The 18681-nt window shown below is 34.4% G+C and overlaps 1 protein-coding gene across 3 annotated transcripts in view; it reads right to left on the reverse strand.

Annotated features, from left to right (window-relative positions):
• The window catches only part of RANBP17 (RAN binding protein 17), a 191996-nt gene that overhangs the window by 39118 nt on the left and 134197 nt on the right, over window positions 1-18681 (reverse strand). For all 3 annotated transcript variants that reach the window (XM_087948140.1, XM_087948144.1, XM_087948150.1), the window contains 3 exons: window positions 16774-16862; window positions 13056-13163; window positions 7842-7924 (listed from right to left, as the gene is read on the reverse strand). In XM_087948140.1, coding sequence (XP_087804266.1) covers window positions 7842-7924; window positions 13056-13163; window positions 16774-16862 — 280 coding nt within the window. The remainder of the gene's footprint in view (window positions 1-7841; window positions 7925-13055; window positions 13164-16773; window positions 16863-18681) is intronic.

Below are 18681 nucleotides of genomic sequence, written 5' to 3' on the forward strand. Positions count from 1 at the left end.
TTTTTGTCAAGTGATGGGCATTGTTTATTCCAAATACACTTAAACTCAGTTACTGATGGATCCACTAGTACCTGAATTATGGGATACCCTTTGAAGACCATTTAAAAACTAAAATTCAATGAACCATATATAGTTGCTGTATTCGTATATATTTTGCAAGACATGCATTGGTTACCAGTTAATTCCCAGATGCAATTCAAAGTGCTAGTTTTATATATATCTATATATATCTATATATATGAATGTATATGTGTGTGTGTGCACGTACATACCGTATGTATGTATATATAGTTTTATTTCTTACCAAAAGATCCAGTAGTGAAGTGCAGGTTAATCTAAAATTTAATCTTACATAAAATGGCTTAACAAATGAAATAAATTGATAAATTTAAAATTCAATTTTACTGTTGTGCTACTAAAGACCTTGCTTTTATAATCATTGTTAAAATTTTGGCTATTACCTCTGTAATGTTAGGATTTCTATGTGTGAGTAAAATTTTAACATATCTAAAAATATGTCTCCCTGATCTTGATTTTAAAATAAGCTAGGTAATATCCTACTGAAAATTCACAATGGAATAAAATATGATTTATTGCATCAAGGTCAATACTATGACAGGGACATTTCTGAGTTAGGAATCTTTTGAAACGTAGTGTTTAGCATACTGGATGGCAACACAGTTAATCTGCTTTGAAAAGACTATTTTTTATTTATTTAAATTATTATAATGTATCGTGAGCTGGAAAGTTTATTTGTAATTTATTGCATAAATCACAAGTAAATACGGAACTTTGGGCTTTGCCAATAATCCCTGTCCTGAAATATCCTATAATCTTTGTTTAATCCTATTAAATGCTGAAGTCATATCCTTGGAAATCAAATAATCAGGATTCATACCAATGTGATCAATCTTTTGGGTCACCTATTTAAACCACATACCTACATAGGAATCAACTGGGATTTCTTGCAGCAGTCCTTCCTTGTTGTTGAAAACATACACTTGAATCCAAAACTTAATAGTTCTTAGCCAAGCTTTTGCTTTCAAAGAGAACTGCCCAATATCCAGGAGAATTAGAGAATTTGGAACATAATTTAGAACTTTTAACAATTTTACCTGCTGTTGGGCTATGTTAATTGTTGGCAATTGTAATCCAAATTGGAGCTTCATATCAAATTTGAAATGCAATTTTTGCATTAAAAAGCTGTACTGCTAAAGGGATACTACAAGGCCTTCACAGTAGCTTTTCAAAATTACTGTCTTACAATGATGTCACCAGAACAGAGCATGGTTAAATAAAATGCAAAGATAATTAACATTCTCCACTTGTGTAATCATATCATCTTGAATTTTCCAGTTATACTTTTTGATTTTTTTTCTCAACATCTCCCACCCCCTCCGCAAAATTGAAGTTTTATTCTATTTGATTTGTAATGTATTATTTTGGGAATACTTGGTTGGTTACAGAGTCAGATGTTTAGACTGGATTTGGCATTTTTATCCACATATTGTGTCCTTTCCAAGGAATGATGTGTAGATGTTTGTTGTTGTTGTTGTTGTTATTGTTGTTGTTGTTGTTGCTGCTGTTATTAACAAAAAAACAACAGTGTACACAGCAAACGAGATAACTATGCTGGGTTTCGTATCACAAATCACTAGTCGAACACTTCCCAAGCGTTTAGGACCGTGTGATATATCAGCAGATTATGTGAGCAGATCCCAGTAAGGTGGCCTTCTGTAGCTGACCAATGGCGATTTTGCATTTTTGTCCACCCTTTGAATCTTTTCAAAGGACCTGGCATTATTGTGATTAATCAGCTCAAGATGGTCAATATACCTTAATACTGCCTCCCATTTCCCCCACAATAGTCCTGTGACATGGGCTGAGAGAGAATGACTGGCCCGAAATCACCCAGCTGGCTTTCATGCCTAACAGCATTAGACTATTTTAATATAACACCTGTATTAAGTATATGAGAAGTATACCTGGAACTAAATTCATTAATTTAGCCCAGATTTAGTTTTATTAACAGAATCAAATAAGGCCTTAAAATCTATAAAGGAAGCAAACAGTTGTCTTGCCAGGTAACATGGATAAATTGTTGATCTGCCTTTTCTAAAAGCAGTTTGAGCATTTGTTAAAACAAAGTACTGTTCAAGGTACAAGTTTAATTTTTCATTTAAACGTCTAGCATAGAGTTTTCCCAGGATTGAGAGCAACCTAATCAGCCTATAGTTAACAGAGTGTTCCATTTTCTCCTTCTTATAGGGGGATCTATTATAATCCCATTCCAGCCCAAGAAAATTAACTTGGAACTATCTGCAATAGAATATAGCAATAGCAATAGCATTTAGACTTATATACCGCTTCACAGTGCTTTACAGACCTCTCTAAGAGGTTTACAGAGTCAGCATACTGCTCTACAATCTGGATCTTCATTTTACTCACCTCGGAAGGATGGAAGACTGAGTCAACCTTGAGCCTGGTGAGAGTCGAACTGTCAAATTGCAGGCAGCCGGCAGGCAGCAAAAGTAGCCTGCAGTATTGCATTCTAGCCACTGCCCACCGGGGCTCAGGATTAAATATTGGGGTTCTTGGTGCTCTCCAAGTGTGGTTATTAGCATGCAGATGTTTCATTACTCAGATAACATCAACAGTGCAAGATGATAATGTTAACTAGTTGGGCAATTAAATGTCTGCAACCAAATAACCAAGGGAACATCTTTGGCTGGGAGCCTTAGGTGGTCTTACTTTTGAAATAAAGTCAATAATTCTTCTTTAGACATAGATTCCAACTGTTTGTTTTATTCATATGCCACCAATTCCAGAAGGCTCTAAGTAGCTAATAATGTCATCATTAAAATCATCACAAAAATACACAGAATAACTGATCAAACAAAATAATCAAACAGCTAAATACTGTAATAAAGTGCTCACAACTGCACCATCGATCAACATATTATTTCGTCCTGTATTAATTGAAATAATTGTGTTCTAGAGTTCAGGTGTTCTAAAATGTGGCATGGCTATTAAAAAAAAGCCTACTTCTGAGACAACAATCTCAAAGAGATGGGACCTGGAGGGAGTTACTATTTGACAGATAAATATACGAGAATATAGTGAATCTGGCTTCCCCTACTGACTTTGCTTACCAGAAGCCAGTTGGGAAGGTTGCAAATTGTGATTACATGTCTATAGGATGCTGCAACTGTCATAAACACATGTCCCAATTTTGATCATGTGATTGTGGGAATGCTGCGATGGCCACAAATGTGAGGACCAGTTGTAAGTGGAAACAATTGTTACTTGAAATTAAAATTAAAACTAAAGTTCTACTGTGTTCCATGTGTTCTAATCTTTACACACAACACTTAACCTAGTCAACTGCTAACTAAGTTAAATGGCCATACCACTGGCACCACACAATCACACTAACTGAATCAAGAGCTGTCACTTTCGGAATCCCCCATCCAGAACTTCCCAGAGACCCATAAATCTTTGTAACAGGACAGTATTGGCAGATTTCATTATATTACTGGCACTGTTCACCCAGGAGACAGGTATGACTTGAGTTTTTCAGCCAATGACTCTTTAGGAGATACATTCTGTAGGATGGACTTAGCAATCAGTTTTGTCATGGAGACAGTTGCTTTTCTAAACCACTGTATTTCCCCAGTTCTTTTTCTAGTAGGATATAGAGGGCAAAAACTAGAAATTGCCTCAATTGACTGGATTTTGTCATTCACATGATGTAGTTGACTGAATGCTGCAGTTGGCACAAGCAGCTATAGTACCTTGGGGATGAAGTTTCCAGTAGCTGTCTCACAATTGTAGCAGTTATTTGTTGTTGTGGAGAGTATTTTCAACAGCTAATGTTTTTGGACATATAGCAGAATTCAGCATAGTATTATTTAGAATATAGAGGGAGTTATGCTATTGCAAATTGTATAAACACAGATAAAAAATATTTAAGTGCCAAAAGCAGATATTATTAAAATAAAATTGTTAAGATTGAACTATCATTAAAAAACAGAGGGAAATAAATGTCTGTATGCTTTTAAAATATGTAACACTATTGCTTACTACTCTAAAATCTGCCAGCATCTATATATCTGCAAAATGTCACTTCCATTGCTATGAAGGCTCTAAATAGAACAAGCAATGGATATAAAGTATGTTCCATTATTGAAAATGAACAATTGATTAAAAATTAATAATACTTATTAGACAGCAACAAATAACTTTTTCTTTAAAAAGATACATGATATTAAGCTAGAAGAGCAGAATGGATTACAACACGACATTTCACAAAATAGATGTTCTAGAAGCAATTTAAAGCTCATTAGAAATAATGTCCCCGGCTACTGGAAAAGTGGTAAAATGTAATCCTCATCCAAATGTTATCTAGTCTATGAGAACAGGAAATTGTTCTGTGCTACTGTGGCTAACCTTGAGACTGACCCTGAGCTGTAACTGCTAGAACAACTGAAAGCTGCAACAAAATTAAAAACTTACATCAAAGTATATCATGACAGAATGTAGATAAATAAAATACAGCATATTGAAAATATTATTTTTCTGTCAGTCTTCCTAAAGAAGACTGGAAGAATTAACAAATAAAACCTAGAGCAATGCAGTTTATTAGGGTCTAGAACAAATCTTTTTCACCCTGTTTTGCCAATATATAGTATGTTGTATTTGCTCCTCTTAGATACATCTGATAAGCCTAATTACTTCCAGATTGTTCAGGTCCAGGCAAGGATTATGGGAGTTAACATTCCAAGCATCAGGGAGTTGCTACTGGGATTGAGAATGGAACAGTCTGAATAGGCCTTCTAGGATCTAACCAATAAGTTCAAAGGTCACAGGGTTTCTACCAATGCTTCAGAAAAAAAAAAAAACAGCAGAATTTTAGATAGTGAGACATATAGTACATCTGAAAATGTAAGGAGGAAGACATTTCCCCCCTTCAAATAACCAGAATAATTGTAAATAATGTTCAGTGTTAAGCCCATAGTACAAAAAGGCAAAAAGGTATAGCAGGTAGGATGGCAGAGCTAATGGGATGGTTTTAAAATAGTAGTTGAAGGACACATTTTTTTAAATAAAAGGAACTCAAGTAATAGTCTGTAGAGATTCTCAGCCGTCCAGTTTGGGATGAACACCCTTTGAATGGCATGGGAGTAGGAATGGATTTCCAGAGGGGGAAAAAATGGCAGACTACAGGAACCAGGAGCACTACTCAGGTGACCCTGAGGACACAGATAAACCTGCAAGTGCTTAAAAGACCAGTTGCCTCATGAAAAAGCACCTTTGGGACAACTGAAGTAATGGAAATAGGTAGAATTGCATCGTATTTGAAAAGAATTCATATTTACTCTGAATTCTACATTAATGAACTTGTATTTACTGCTTAATAGAAATTTGGGTGAAATGTAAGGGGAGAAAGCTACCCAATAGAGAAGTGGAGACAGCAGGCACTTGGAAGAAAAATTAGCATGTTTTCAAAATGAGTGGTAATTCCTAAAAAAGAAGACAATATAATAGCACAACTGCAACAACTTGGAGCAGGGGCAGGAGAGGAAAAATGCACATAAAAAAACAATATAGACCTGAACACAGAGAGAGAAAAAAGCTGAATTTCTATTTTGAATCAATCTTTTCTACAAGAACATAAATTCCACTTAATAAGTGGGAAGAAAAGGATTAATGAACAGAGTTGAACCTTGAGACTGATAGAACACTGCCAGGAAATATGACATGTATTGCATCCTAAGATATCAAGGAAAATGATGGATGTTTGAACGAAAACATATATCCTTTCTTTGGAAATTCCTGGAGTTTAAATGAACTGTGAGATGACCAAAGGACAAATGCTGCCTCTGCCATTAAAGAAAAGGGAAAGATGGACTCGGATACAAGCCAGTTAATCTGATATCTGGATCTGGATACTACAATGAATCACAAAGTGATCCAAGCACTTTGAAATACTGTTGCAAATACCAGATTAACATGAATTAGTCAAAAACAAATTTTGCCAAATTAATGTTATCTCATTTTTTAATTGGTTTACTTCTTTAATAGATTATAGTACCTATAATCTGCAAATGTAATATACTTTGATATAGTACAACAGCTGATAAATTAGTACATAACATTCTTCTTAGCAAGCTAGTTAATAGGCATGGCTATTAACAGATATGATATGTTGCCATCTTGAAACACATTCAAAAAGTCTTCTTCAATAGTTTCTCAATAAACTGAAAATGGCATGAATTTCTATTGTAGATACTGTAGTTTTCAATGTTCTCAGCAACGACTTGGATAAGAAAGTGAAAGAAATGTTTATTAAATGTGTGGGATTGTTAATGCTCTAAAAGATAGAAATAAAGTTCAAAATTAATTGATTGCAGAAATGAGTTAAAAGTAATAGAACAAAATTTATCAAACAAATGTAAAATTCTTCACTTGAAAGTAAAAATCAAATGCTCAGATATGAAATGAAGAATACATGATGTGACATTATCTGGGAAAATATCCTTGTTTAGCAGTTGATTTCAAACCGAGCATGAGTCAGCAATGTGATACGGCTGCAAAAAACCAGCCAATGAACTTGCGTCAATAGTAACGTAGGAGATTACGCTTGCAGTACATCCTGTACTGATTAGACCCCACTTCAAATATTGAGTCCAGTTCTGCACACAACACATTTTAAGGATTCAAATAAACTACATTTATTCAGTCAATTAGGATCATTATGGAATTAGAAGCTTAGTTGTATAAAAAGGAAAGAGGAAAGAGATGAAGGAGGATGTGGTAGCATTCTGGATCTATATAACATGAAACATGAACAATACTTGTTCTTGACTACTCCATAATGGATTTCAGTTAGGGAAGGCAGATTTTAATTGAATGTTTATCAAAAAAACACACAGTATTCAATGCTGATAACTTCTCTTCACTGGACATGTTAAAGCAGAAGTTAGAGAGCCAACTGTTAATGATGCTGGAAAATTCTTGCACTGAGCAGTTGGATTCAGTGGCCTAGATGAGCTCCTTCTAATTCTAAGATTCTTATTCTACAAGCCTATGAAACAAGCCTGCACCTTATCTGAATTACTACAGTACTTCCTAGAAATAATTACAGTAAGTCTATTAATTTTAATATGGGTGAATTTGATGCAGTTAACTTTAATTTAAGAAGTCTTATGCCATAATTAATCTCTTACCTTAACTTAAACTACTGTTTTTCTTATAATAATTAATCTAAATGCAACTACCACAAAATATTGCAATCTATTCTCATTCCTCATGCATATCTAGCCAACCTCTACCAATGTTTTTAGGTTCACATGTAGGAGAAATATTCCTTTAAGATTCTTTTTTTTTTCTTTTTCAGAATTCCTTTTTTGACATATCTAATTTTTATTCTACTGAAAGTTGAAATAACATGGGAAAAATAGGTTTTGTTTCAACCTCCATTCTAATCCTCCTCTCTCCTTAAAATGTCCTTTTTCTTTTAATGCATAAACAGATGTGTTATATGTAGAAATCTTTGTTATATTTCTGGGTGGCTTACTTATGCTTTCAAATTGATAAGTACAGCATCAATCAATCAACTGTAATGTTATATAGAACAATGATTGAACTTCAGGAATGTATTTCACCTTCTGCCCAAAGTGATCTGTTGTCCACTGACATTGTATACCATAAATTCTCACAACCAGATCCATGAATCCAAGTATTGTTTTAAAAGCCAGGTCCTGTTTAATTGGAAGGCAGTGTTTTTTTCTTATTAAGTATACAAAAAATATATGTAAGAAATCATCAACTAAACTCACCGTAAGTGCAAATCATCTTACTAGCTTCCCTGAAGAGGAGAATTCCATTAGGAGATGACACATCAAAATTTAAACGCTGAGATCTGAGGAAAAAAGCAGCAACATATCTTTATATAATCTGATGAAACAAGCACTTATAATGTATATCAATAGTAATTCAACTCCTGAATTATGAGAGCTATGTAACCAAAATGGAGCTATTTAGATTTCAATAAGCTTGGTGAGGTTGTACGGCTGGCAGAAGCAGAGGAAAATAACCCTAAAGGGAAAAAAAATTCTGACAAAAATAACCAGTGAGGCATCACAGGCACAAAATGATAGGTATATTTTGAGTTAAACTTGATTGAATGGACAAATGCTTGTCATTTCATCTAGTCTCTTATCATTTCATCTAGTCTACTAGAATCTACTCGTCTCTAGTAACAAGCAGTTCTTCCATAAGCATCCCAATAATTTATCTGATACTCTCTATCTAGCTATCCATTGTCTTCTCTCTTAAGCTTTCCTTTATCTTGCCTAGGATAATCATTTTTCCAGCCAATCATTTATCACAACATATGGGCAAAGCATGCACTTTGTGTATTATGGGAAGGAAATGTTTGGGATGAGGAGGGGAAGGGAAGGGAGAGGACAAGAGAATGGGGCATCTAGAAACAAAGACAATTAGAGTCAACAAAAATACTACCTATCTGTGTATGCATTATCTTGCTACTGCGTATTAACCCATTAAATGCCTTGGGAAGTTCACCAATGCACTAATTAATGTCCTCACACTATAATAAATCTCCATCATGTCTTCCTAATCTTTTTTCAAATAAGTTATCAGAATCAATAAGAAAAATCCCGAATCCAAGCTTTTCCCCCCTTCTCTAAAGATACACTTCAAATCTTTCAAAAACATGTAACCATATGTATTACAGAGTATAAAGCATCATGATTTATATGTAAAAGCAAAAATCATGATTATTAAGATAAAAAAGAAATATAGATGCTTGAATGATAGTAACATTTATTATTCTACAAATACTTATTCAAATTAAGCCTAAATCTAAGGTTTATTCATCATCCAAAATGAGAATATTCAACATTTTTATTCCCAATATTAATGTAACTGCTGATCCCAACTTTCACAACTTTGATGGAATGTACATCAAGCTGTTTATCCATAGATTCTCCATGCAATCAATTTCTAATCAGAACTTTTGTAGGTGTGAGGGAATAAATGTATAGGTTCCAGATTTTCTCTCAAATATATGTAACTGCAAACAAGACTAGTAGTCAAGCTATTCTGCACTCATTCACTGATGAGAATGAATGGAGCACTCACTATATCAATTCAATATAGCTTGATTAACTAAATGTTCAATAGCTTAATTAGCAAATATCAGCCTTATGATATAAATACACATCATATAAATGTGATGGTATTTCTAATGTATTAAAAGTTACTTCATAGTCTCCTTAATTATGTTTGGGGAATGTACACGCTTCAAAAGAGGGCTATAAGGTGCCACATGATCTCTAAGCCTGACTGTTGATACTTGAACTGAATCCGAGTTTGATTACTCAACTTTCATGTACCCAGCAAACTGTTACCAGCATACATTTGGACTCCAGAGAAGATACAGCTCTTTTAAGTCTAAAAATAAATACAGTTTGAAGTGGGTGCTGACTGATGGAAATAAAGACAATATGTACTTCCCACAAGACAGGAAAAATGTTTCATATCAACCTTAATATATAAATTAGCTCCACAAGATTGATTGTGAAGCTTAGCAAGTAATAGAGTTAGATTTCCTGCTTGGATATTGTGGCAAAATGAATTAGAAACAATCACCTTGACAAAGTGAGGAAAACTTGTCTCTTATATATAATGCCACATATAGATAAACAAACAAGCAAACAAGTAAATAAAAATGTGGATCTCAAGGACTTACCACCTAGGAAAAAGTGACAAAATAAATAACATGAACGGGGACAGAACAGAGATAGTGATGAACAAAGAAAGGTGTTATTTAGTTACAGAGAATAGAAATAACACCATCTTCCTTTGGTGATGAAGCCTTGAAAGCATTCATGGAACAGGTGAATTCTGAATTGATTTGAAGGAAGTGAAGGAGCTGTGGCATTTTGGGAAATCAAAAGAAGAAGCATGTATAAGATTGCTTCAGGGAGCAGGACATCTTTAGACAGTTAAGAACAGTAGAGCTAGAGATATCAGGTGATGCCTCAAAATATAGAAGTGGAGAGATATGCGTGGGCGGGGGATGTATACAAGATTTTGAAGGAAGGACAGAAAGCTTGTTCAGGATCTGAGGATAAAAAGGAAAGATATATAGGTGTCACATCGTAAGCAATGACAAAGGCAAATGATATCAGGAGCAGAAACTCAAACCTGAAGTATATTACTCTTAAGACATAACTCAATATAAATAACTAAGCAAAATATTTAACTATTGTGGTTATGTTCTGGGATGGTGCAGTCATAAAATTTGATTTTTATCCTGCCTTTATTCGTTATAAATAACTCAAGGCAGAGAACATAACCAATGTTCCTTTGTCTTCCTATTTTCCACAGAGCAACCCTGTATGGTAGGCCCAAAGTCACTCAACTGGCATTCATAGCTAAGATGGGACAAGGGCTGCTACCAGTTTGCACTGGTTTGGGTGAACTGGATGCTAATTTTACATCTGGTTCACCAAACCAGTTGTTACAACAACTGGCTGGCCCCTCCCATTATTGCCACGCCCACCCAGCAACCAGGCAGAGAACCAGTTGCTAAAATTTTTGAGGCCCACCCCTGGACAAGTACTTATCATCTCCTAATTCCCAGGACAGCACCTTAACCACACTAGACCAAACCACCTCTATTATTATTGACTTTATTTAGTTAATAATGAAAATTCATTTTCTAAGAAAATAATTCAATTTAGATTGTTTGTTAGGGTTTTTTAAAAAGTCTTTGTGTGACAAATGGACTGGTTGCAAAAGAAACTATTAGGAAGAAATAAACTTGTTTCAAAGTCAGAGCCTTATTCTCCATGTATTCCCCTGCTATTTCAGACATTTCCTAAATGAAGGAATGGGACAAAACGTCATTGTTTTAGATGGACAAATTAGAGAAATGTTCTTAAAATTCCAGAAATTCTGAATTCTCTAACAGAGGTTAGGATTTTGTGATGCATAAGGAACACTTCATAATATTTCTATTCTACAAAGTACAAAACAGTAACATCTGGCAGATATAAATAATGGAAGCAACTCCATTTTATCATATTGCACAATTTAATACTCTGTAACATATTTCCACCATGTCAAAGTGTATTGTACTGTGCATTTTAACCTGTAAAACTTAATGCTGTACACAACTCAAGAAAAAGAAACTCATCCCCAATGATGATGTCTAATGGGAACAATATAGACTTTCTGAATACCAATAGGTAAATTAATATAATGAATATGCAAAGTATTTCAATGAGGTTTCCTTCCTTTAGAGACTTAATCTTATACCTCTTTGTCTTGTTTGGAATTTCTCAGATTTGTAAAGGTTTCTCTTGTACCTTTTCCTTTAAAGCTACATTTTATAGCTAGCTAGCTAGATAATAGCTAGAAAGATATACTTAGATATATTAAAAATAACTCCTTTTTAAAAGCCCCTTTGGAGAAGCTTAATATAGGTCAATGTTAAAATCAACCAAAGTCACCCAATCACCTGGTATCTATTTAAGATGTGTTATATGTAAAACATATTCATTCAATGTTTAGTTAATAGACTGAGTTGACTTAGAATACTTTAAAAACTGTCTTCAATTTTGATTAAGATTGGCCAACTGTTTGTGACAGTTAACTCAACCATTTAAATACAGAATATACTTTTTTTTTTTTTGAAAAAAAAATCAAATATATTTGCAAACACACATTTAGTTTACAGCAAGATTTTGAGTGCAAACTCGGTTATTCTAAATTAGAGGTCTCCAAACTTGGCAACTTTAAGACAGCTATGCTGGCTGGAGAATTTTGGGAGTTAAATCCACAAGTCATAAAGTTGCCAAGTTTGGGGACCCCTGTACTAAATGGTACCCTCTCAGCCTAACCATTATACGACCCATTAAAAACTGTAGACAATAATTGAAAAGTTCAATTATTCAAGTTCAGAAAAGGGGAAAAAAGCCGTTGCTCATATGAAGATAGGATAACTGTGCTGGGTATTTCTGTTGGAATTATGTAGTAAATTGTCCATTGTTTTCCAATAATGTAATACTTTCTCAGAGCTAAAGTAGATTGGGCTCCCTTTCTTAAAGGATGTATCCAATGTGTGTGGATGTCTACCAAGGAAATCAGGCAGTCCTGATTGGCTTCCTATAGAAATCACTCTATATCAGTGTTTTTCAACCTTGGCAACTTTAAGACGCTAGGACTCTCAGAATTCACTAGTCAGCCAGAATTCCCCAGCCACTGTTCCTTTGGTGGCATGCTACTGGTACGGCCCGGTTCTGCCAAGCCGGTAGTGGCGATGAGCAGCAGAGACCAAACTGGTTCTCTCCACCGCTCTGCTGTTGGGCCCACCTGCCTGCCCGGCCTCCCATACTCACCTTTATCTTCTGCTGTTGAAGCGCAGCTGCTTTGCACAGCACAGAAGAGTGCCGCGCGGCAGCTGCTGAAGCAACCGGGAGAGTGCAGGCTTGCAGGAGATGAGTTGGAACGCCTCTGCGTCTGTGCAAACACCTCTGCGCCTGAGCAAAGTGCGTGTTTGGCGCATGCGTGCATGCAAAGTGTATGCACGTGCGCAAAGCACACCCACCAAACCGGTAGTAAAAGTTTTTGAATGCCATCACTGCACTGTTCTATATTCATGGTAGTCAAGAGAAAGCATATTTGCAAAGAGACCAGCAAAGTTGTTTATCTCCACCATTTTGTTGGAGTTACAACAGAAAAAAATCAGAAAAGTACAGATAAAATCACAGAGCTGATTAAAATTTCATCAAATTTAATCTGAATGAATTTGCATAGGATAGTGGTACATTAAGCAGTTTAAAATGAGCAAATGTTAATGAACAAATAGCTGTAAGTAAAGCTTTTCAATATTAATTTGATTGCACAAAATCCTCACAAATATGGTTTCTAGTAATACAAAATTTTGTTTTGAAGCAAATCCTGCAGTTGTTGATATAGTTAAGAGAACTATCAAGCCAATTAAATGGAAGCAATTGTACCTGTTTTGCATCATTTCAGCCATAAGCTTCAAGATTGGAGTTGTACATGCTGGTTCGCAATACCAAAGTTCAACAGCTGTTTGAAGAATGGGAAGATATGATGGGTAGCTTTTGTAAGTTATGTTAAAGATTCAAAATAAATGACATGCATCATGTAAGCTTAAAAGTCTACTAAAAACACGGTTAAAATTGGGTCTTTTCTTTAGTATCTGTAAATTTTCATTAAAGCAAAGCCAAAATGCTTATAATATAAAGATGTAACATACACCGACAGACCTTGTTTTATAGTTGCATATCTATTACATTCTTACAGTATGATGTTCAGTTTTATTATTTTTAAAACATTTTTATATCTCACCCTTGCTCTTGGAGGTGAAAGTTGCATTTTATTCATATAGTCTAACTAACTTCTCACCAAAGTACACCCCCCCCAACATTTTAATTCAATCATAAACAATAATGTCTTCAAGTTTTATGAAGAAAACTTAAGATAGCAATACTTTCAACACCCTTACATCCTATGACAGAAAGAAGTGTTCCTATCACTGTTAATGTTAAAATCATTGATATATTGCATGCCATTCACAACCAATCAATGCTAAAAGATCATTCCTTTGGTACAGGAACCTATCAGAAAACAAGGTCAATGGCATAGAAACATTGAGAGGATCAAAGAATTCAGATCATGGGATATATCATCTTGCTCTTCTCTGTCTTGGTCAGGCCTCACTTGGGAGTATTGTGCTCAATTCTGCACACCTCAGCTGAAAAAAAAGGACATGGATAAACTGAAGCAAGGGCTAACAAGATGATGACAGGAATGGAAACCAAGTCCCATGAGGAATAAAAGACCTAGGTAGGTTTAGCTTGAGAAGATTGAGAATGGACATAATAATTGTGCTCAAATATCTGAAAGGCTGTCATACTGCAGAGAGCTGGAGGCATTCTCACTTGCTCCAGACAGCAAAACTAGAACTAATGGGATGGAATGTCGAAGACGGAGATATAGATTAGACATTAAGAAGAACAGTATCGATTAGTGGAATAGAATATCACACAGAATGATTTCTCCCCTTTCACTAGAGGTTTCCAAATGGAGGTTGGATAGTCATCTACTGGGGATAGTGTAGTGAATGCTGCATCATGCAAGGATTGGACTGGATGACCTCTCAGGGACCTTCTAATTCTATGAGGCAAAGTGAGGAGCTGAACTCCAAGGGGAGCAGTCTTCTAACAGATTCTTGTGATGCAGCTTTGCATGGACAGAGAAGGGTGTTTGCAAATCCAGGAACAATATGCACTAGATTTTCTTGAATCTCATATTGAATCAAGCATGTCGTAGCTGAATTTAAAATCTATGGTTAAGCCAGGATTAAAAAACAACAGTATAATGCTAAGCCACAATGTGTGAACCCATACAATATACTAAGCCAAAAATAAATTATGAGTTACCAGTGTCTGACCTATCTATTCTACAGCTCTCTGAAATGCAGAGCAAAGTAGAATTTGCTCTGCAGTGACTATAACAAAACCTGCACCTTACCTAAAGCTTCCTGAACACTTGGAAAGGCTATAATAATAGAAATAAAGAAAAAGAAATCTCTTTGCATAAATATTTATGTTTTCATACATGGAAAATGGTAGTGAGAGGAAGAAAAGAATCAAGAGACTGACAGATTTTTATTTTTTTTGCAATTAGAAGTAAGTTTTACCAATTCCATCAATCACAGTGCTTTTGTAAATGGATGTTGAGCCTTATTCTGCTATGTTGGTATGTGTTGCTTGAATTTTCAGAATTTAAGAAACTGAATTGTTTGTAGCAAAGCATTTAAATTTAACTAAAGCCTCAAAAGATGTACAATTTATTAAATGAAATATGGAACTATACAATTATGGAAAAATAATTCACTGCATTCTAATTGTTAGGTTCAGTTGCACATGTTTTTATTAAAAAAAAATACTGTTTCTATATGTTTAGGCATGCTCCGTACAGCCAATATACCCTATTAACTAACCAAGACAAATCAACTTCTGAACTGGAATCCCTGAATCAGACAGTTTGACATATCAATATTTCAGGAGAAATGTATGACTTCCATATTTATATTTTTAATTCTTCATCCTTATTTTCCTTTTTATAGAGGAATATACCAAGCCAAATCTATAGCTTACTATCAGAAATGCCTTTAACATATTTTGAGATATTTTAATAAAGCTTTATGAGAGATCAAATTTGTTACAACTTTGTAACAGATTTTTTTTATTATTACACATATTTGCTCTTCATCCTTTGCCCAGAGGGAAAAACTATAAATCTTTTCTCAACTGAATGAACACCATTTATCATATTCATTTTCTTGTCAATACAATTATGAAAAGCCTTTGGCCTTTTTCCAAGGAGTCTGATTTGTTATGGAAACCCAATTAGTATAAGCAAGCCTGCTACAAACAATTCCATTTTGCAGGATAACGTTAATGTTCTTGCTCAGCTAGATACTTCTAAGCATTAAAAGAGAACCCTTCCATATATATAATGATTCCATGGTCAAAGATCAACTTAGTAATATTATGGATTCTGCTCATTTTTGCCATCTAGTGGTTAAAAGTCATATTCAGAGCTGTCTAGCCGAAGTGAAAATTCAAGAGAGATACAAGTGTTTCTAAGGATTTTTTTTAGTTTCTTATAAACATTTATTCAACTGAAGCAAAAATAGAAAGCCGTTTAGCAGAACAGCTGGAGACTTGTGCATCTTTTACTGTTTTACATTAATTTTGCTGTTAAATAATTGATCTCTATGTTATTTTAATTTTTGTTTATATATTTGTTTTTAAAATAAGGCTTTTGTAATAGCTTTAAAATAAAATAATCTTAGTATTAAGAAAGGAGAGCTTATTTTAAAGAGTTTTTATACATATGAGAATGAAACCCTCCTCCCAAATATTGTCTAAGATGATTTCAAATAAAGTCAAAATGGAACACTGCACTATCAAAACTACTCTTCGAAGTTCTCCCTAAACATGAAGTCCAGGTGGATGGATCCTAATATAAGCACTCCTGATTTCATTAAGGGAGACCAGTTAGAAGATTCTAAGGAGACATATAGCCCCCTTTCTCCTGAAAGTCATATGCACTAACTAATGCTAGTAATCAAGTTACCCAAATTGTTACTTTGGCTCTTAAACAGAAATGATAACACAACATTGGTAGGATAGAAATCAATTTTTGCTTTCTATTAAAATAAAACAGAGAACACAATCAAAATCTGCAAGTTTTGCTAGCCTAAACCATTTATGATGTAATATGAGATCGCATAGCATCAAATGAAATCAATGCATCTAAGTATGATTCCTGCAATAAGTATAGGAAAATTAAGTGTACAACAGGATAACTTATACATACTTTAACTAAGCAGAGACATATCACATCGTAAATTAAAGGGCTATAGAATTATTAAAGCACTGCAGGGTTTCAAAACGTTTAGGGATTAAGTGTGGTGTAACCCCCACCCCAAAAAGTGACCTTTTTGTGGTCTCTCTCCAAATGTTGCCTTCTCAGTTAATGGCATGAGTGCAACTGTACTGTAATTTTAGCTGATTAGATATTAGTTCGTTTAGCTTTGTTTCCTCTTCCCCACTGTGCCATGCTATTAAACGAATGCAAAGGACGTGGTATCCCTCTGTGCACAGAACTGGTATTGTCATAGTGTAATAAGGATACATCCAGTCAAACAGCATGGTGTAGCTGGTCTTTGTGTTCAGAGCAAAGGCAATCCCTCGAAGATCTCTTGCCAGTCCGATCAACATACGCTGTCAGTGGGAAAGAAACACAGTAATTGATTTTCACGTTAGCACTGAGCAGATGGAGTAATGATCAACCAGTAATGAGCACAATATTTGATTTTAATTCATTAGTGTAAATGTCTTTTTCCCCCCTCTAAAGAATGCTAGGGCTTAAGTCTCCCTCTTAAATGTTAATATTCATCAAATGTTTACAAATATATGATAAAGGCTTCCACAGAATAATGTAACTTAGTTTAAATATTGGATATAAAATCATGTAATATTTTAAGCTGAAAATGTACATTTATGAAAATGTATGGCATTTCCTCCCTCCTTGCTAAATTGAGGATTTTTACAGATGAAACTTTCCTAACTTGATCATCACTCAAAATAATTTGAAGAAAATGCATTAGTTCATTTTATGTTTCAACTAAAAGTAGTTGATGAGCAGGAAACATGAATAAATTTCCATAAATATTACTGAGCATATTCAATACATTAATAATAAATGCACTGAAAATATTAGTTTAAAGTGTTTCAGATTTTAAATGTTGACTGTTGTTAATTGAACAGATGCTGAAACCATTTAGTAGATATTCTCTAAAAATCATACATAGAGTTCAAGGTTCATGGGTATTTCCTCTCTTGCAAATGTTTTAAATAACCAGTTAAGATATCAGAACTGTGTAATTTCAGAAACCTCAAAAGAAAAGAATGATAATTGGTATTATGGTCAGTATATGGGTAGTTTTAGTACCATACTAAGTTTTCTGTACATAGAAATTATTTGAATGTAAATCTTATAATTTTTTGTAAGATATACACAATTTCCTTGTAATATACTTATTACAGTAAGTCTGAAGTAGTTTTTAATCATAGATCATTCCTAATAACAAAATCTATTATATTAGATCAGCCTTCTGGGTTCACATAACTTTTCCAGCACAATTAATTCATGATAAGAGCAAAAGAAAATCTATCTACATTAAATACTTCAATAATAAATTAAATACTTCAATTAAAAAAAAAAACCATTTCAACTCAATATACACAGTTCAATCCAAATAGTTACCCTGATTTTGTTTTGTAAAATTACAAAAGAAAATGTTTTCTCCAATTTGCCAATTATATAATTCAACCATAATTCTGAATAGGCAAAAAGAGAAATTGGATGGACACTGCCAAATGTCACAGTAACATCAACTATCAAAGGAAGAAAGGTAATCAGATAAGGTGTTCTGAACTACAATATTACTCTGAATCAAAATGAGCTCTCCTGGAGCTTTGTAAGATTAGATTACACAGAACTTAATTCTCAAGCATAAAACTGTTGTGCGATATACAAGTGTACGCCTGTCACACTCTGCATTTAATCTTGGCCTTGCTGGCTACTCACATACAGACACCCAAACAAATACTTTTTTTTTTCATTAACATGATTATGAAGAAGTTAAGAGTAGGAGAAATAGCTTAGTTTCTCAAAGTAAAATGTTCTCATAAGAGAAAGTGGAATATTAAAAACATCAGAAAGAACTCTGAGAAAAACTGGAAGGAGAAGTTTGATAGAGGGGATACAAATGGTTGGCATGACCTAAAATGGATCTAGGCAGTGTTACCTATTGAAGATTTGTTACTGTTATAAAGTAATGTGGCCGGTTAACCTAAGTTGGACTAAATTATAATGTATTATTGAAAACTAACTGATGTGGGGGCAAGTCCAGAGTAGTTTGCTGAAGAAAATTGTTGGGTGAGAAGACTCACTGAAAATAAAGAGGAAGAAGCATCATAGGTGTTCTCAGGATTCAGCCCTTTTGAGCTGCTGTATGAGGGAAAGGGGAATGGGTTG

The sequence above is a fragment of the Notechis scutatus genome, chromosome 1, assembly GCF_049901735.1.
Source record: "Notechis scutatus isolate UNSWTSFEM ecotype Mainland chromosome 1, rNotScu1.2, whole genome shotgun sequence".
In the NCBI taxonomy this organism is placed as follows: Eukaryota; Metazoa; Chordata; class Lepidosauria; order Squamata; family Elapidae; genus Notechis; species Notechis scutatus.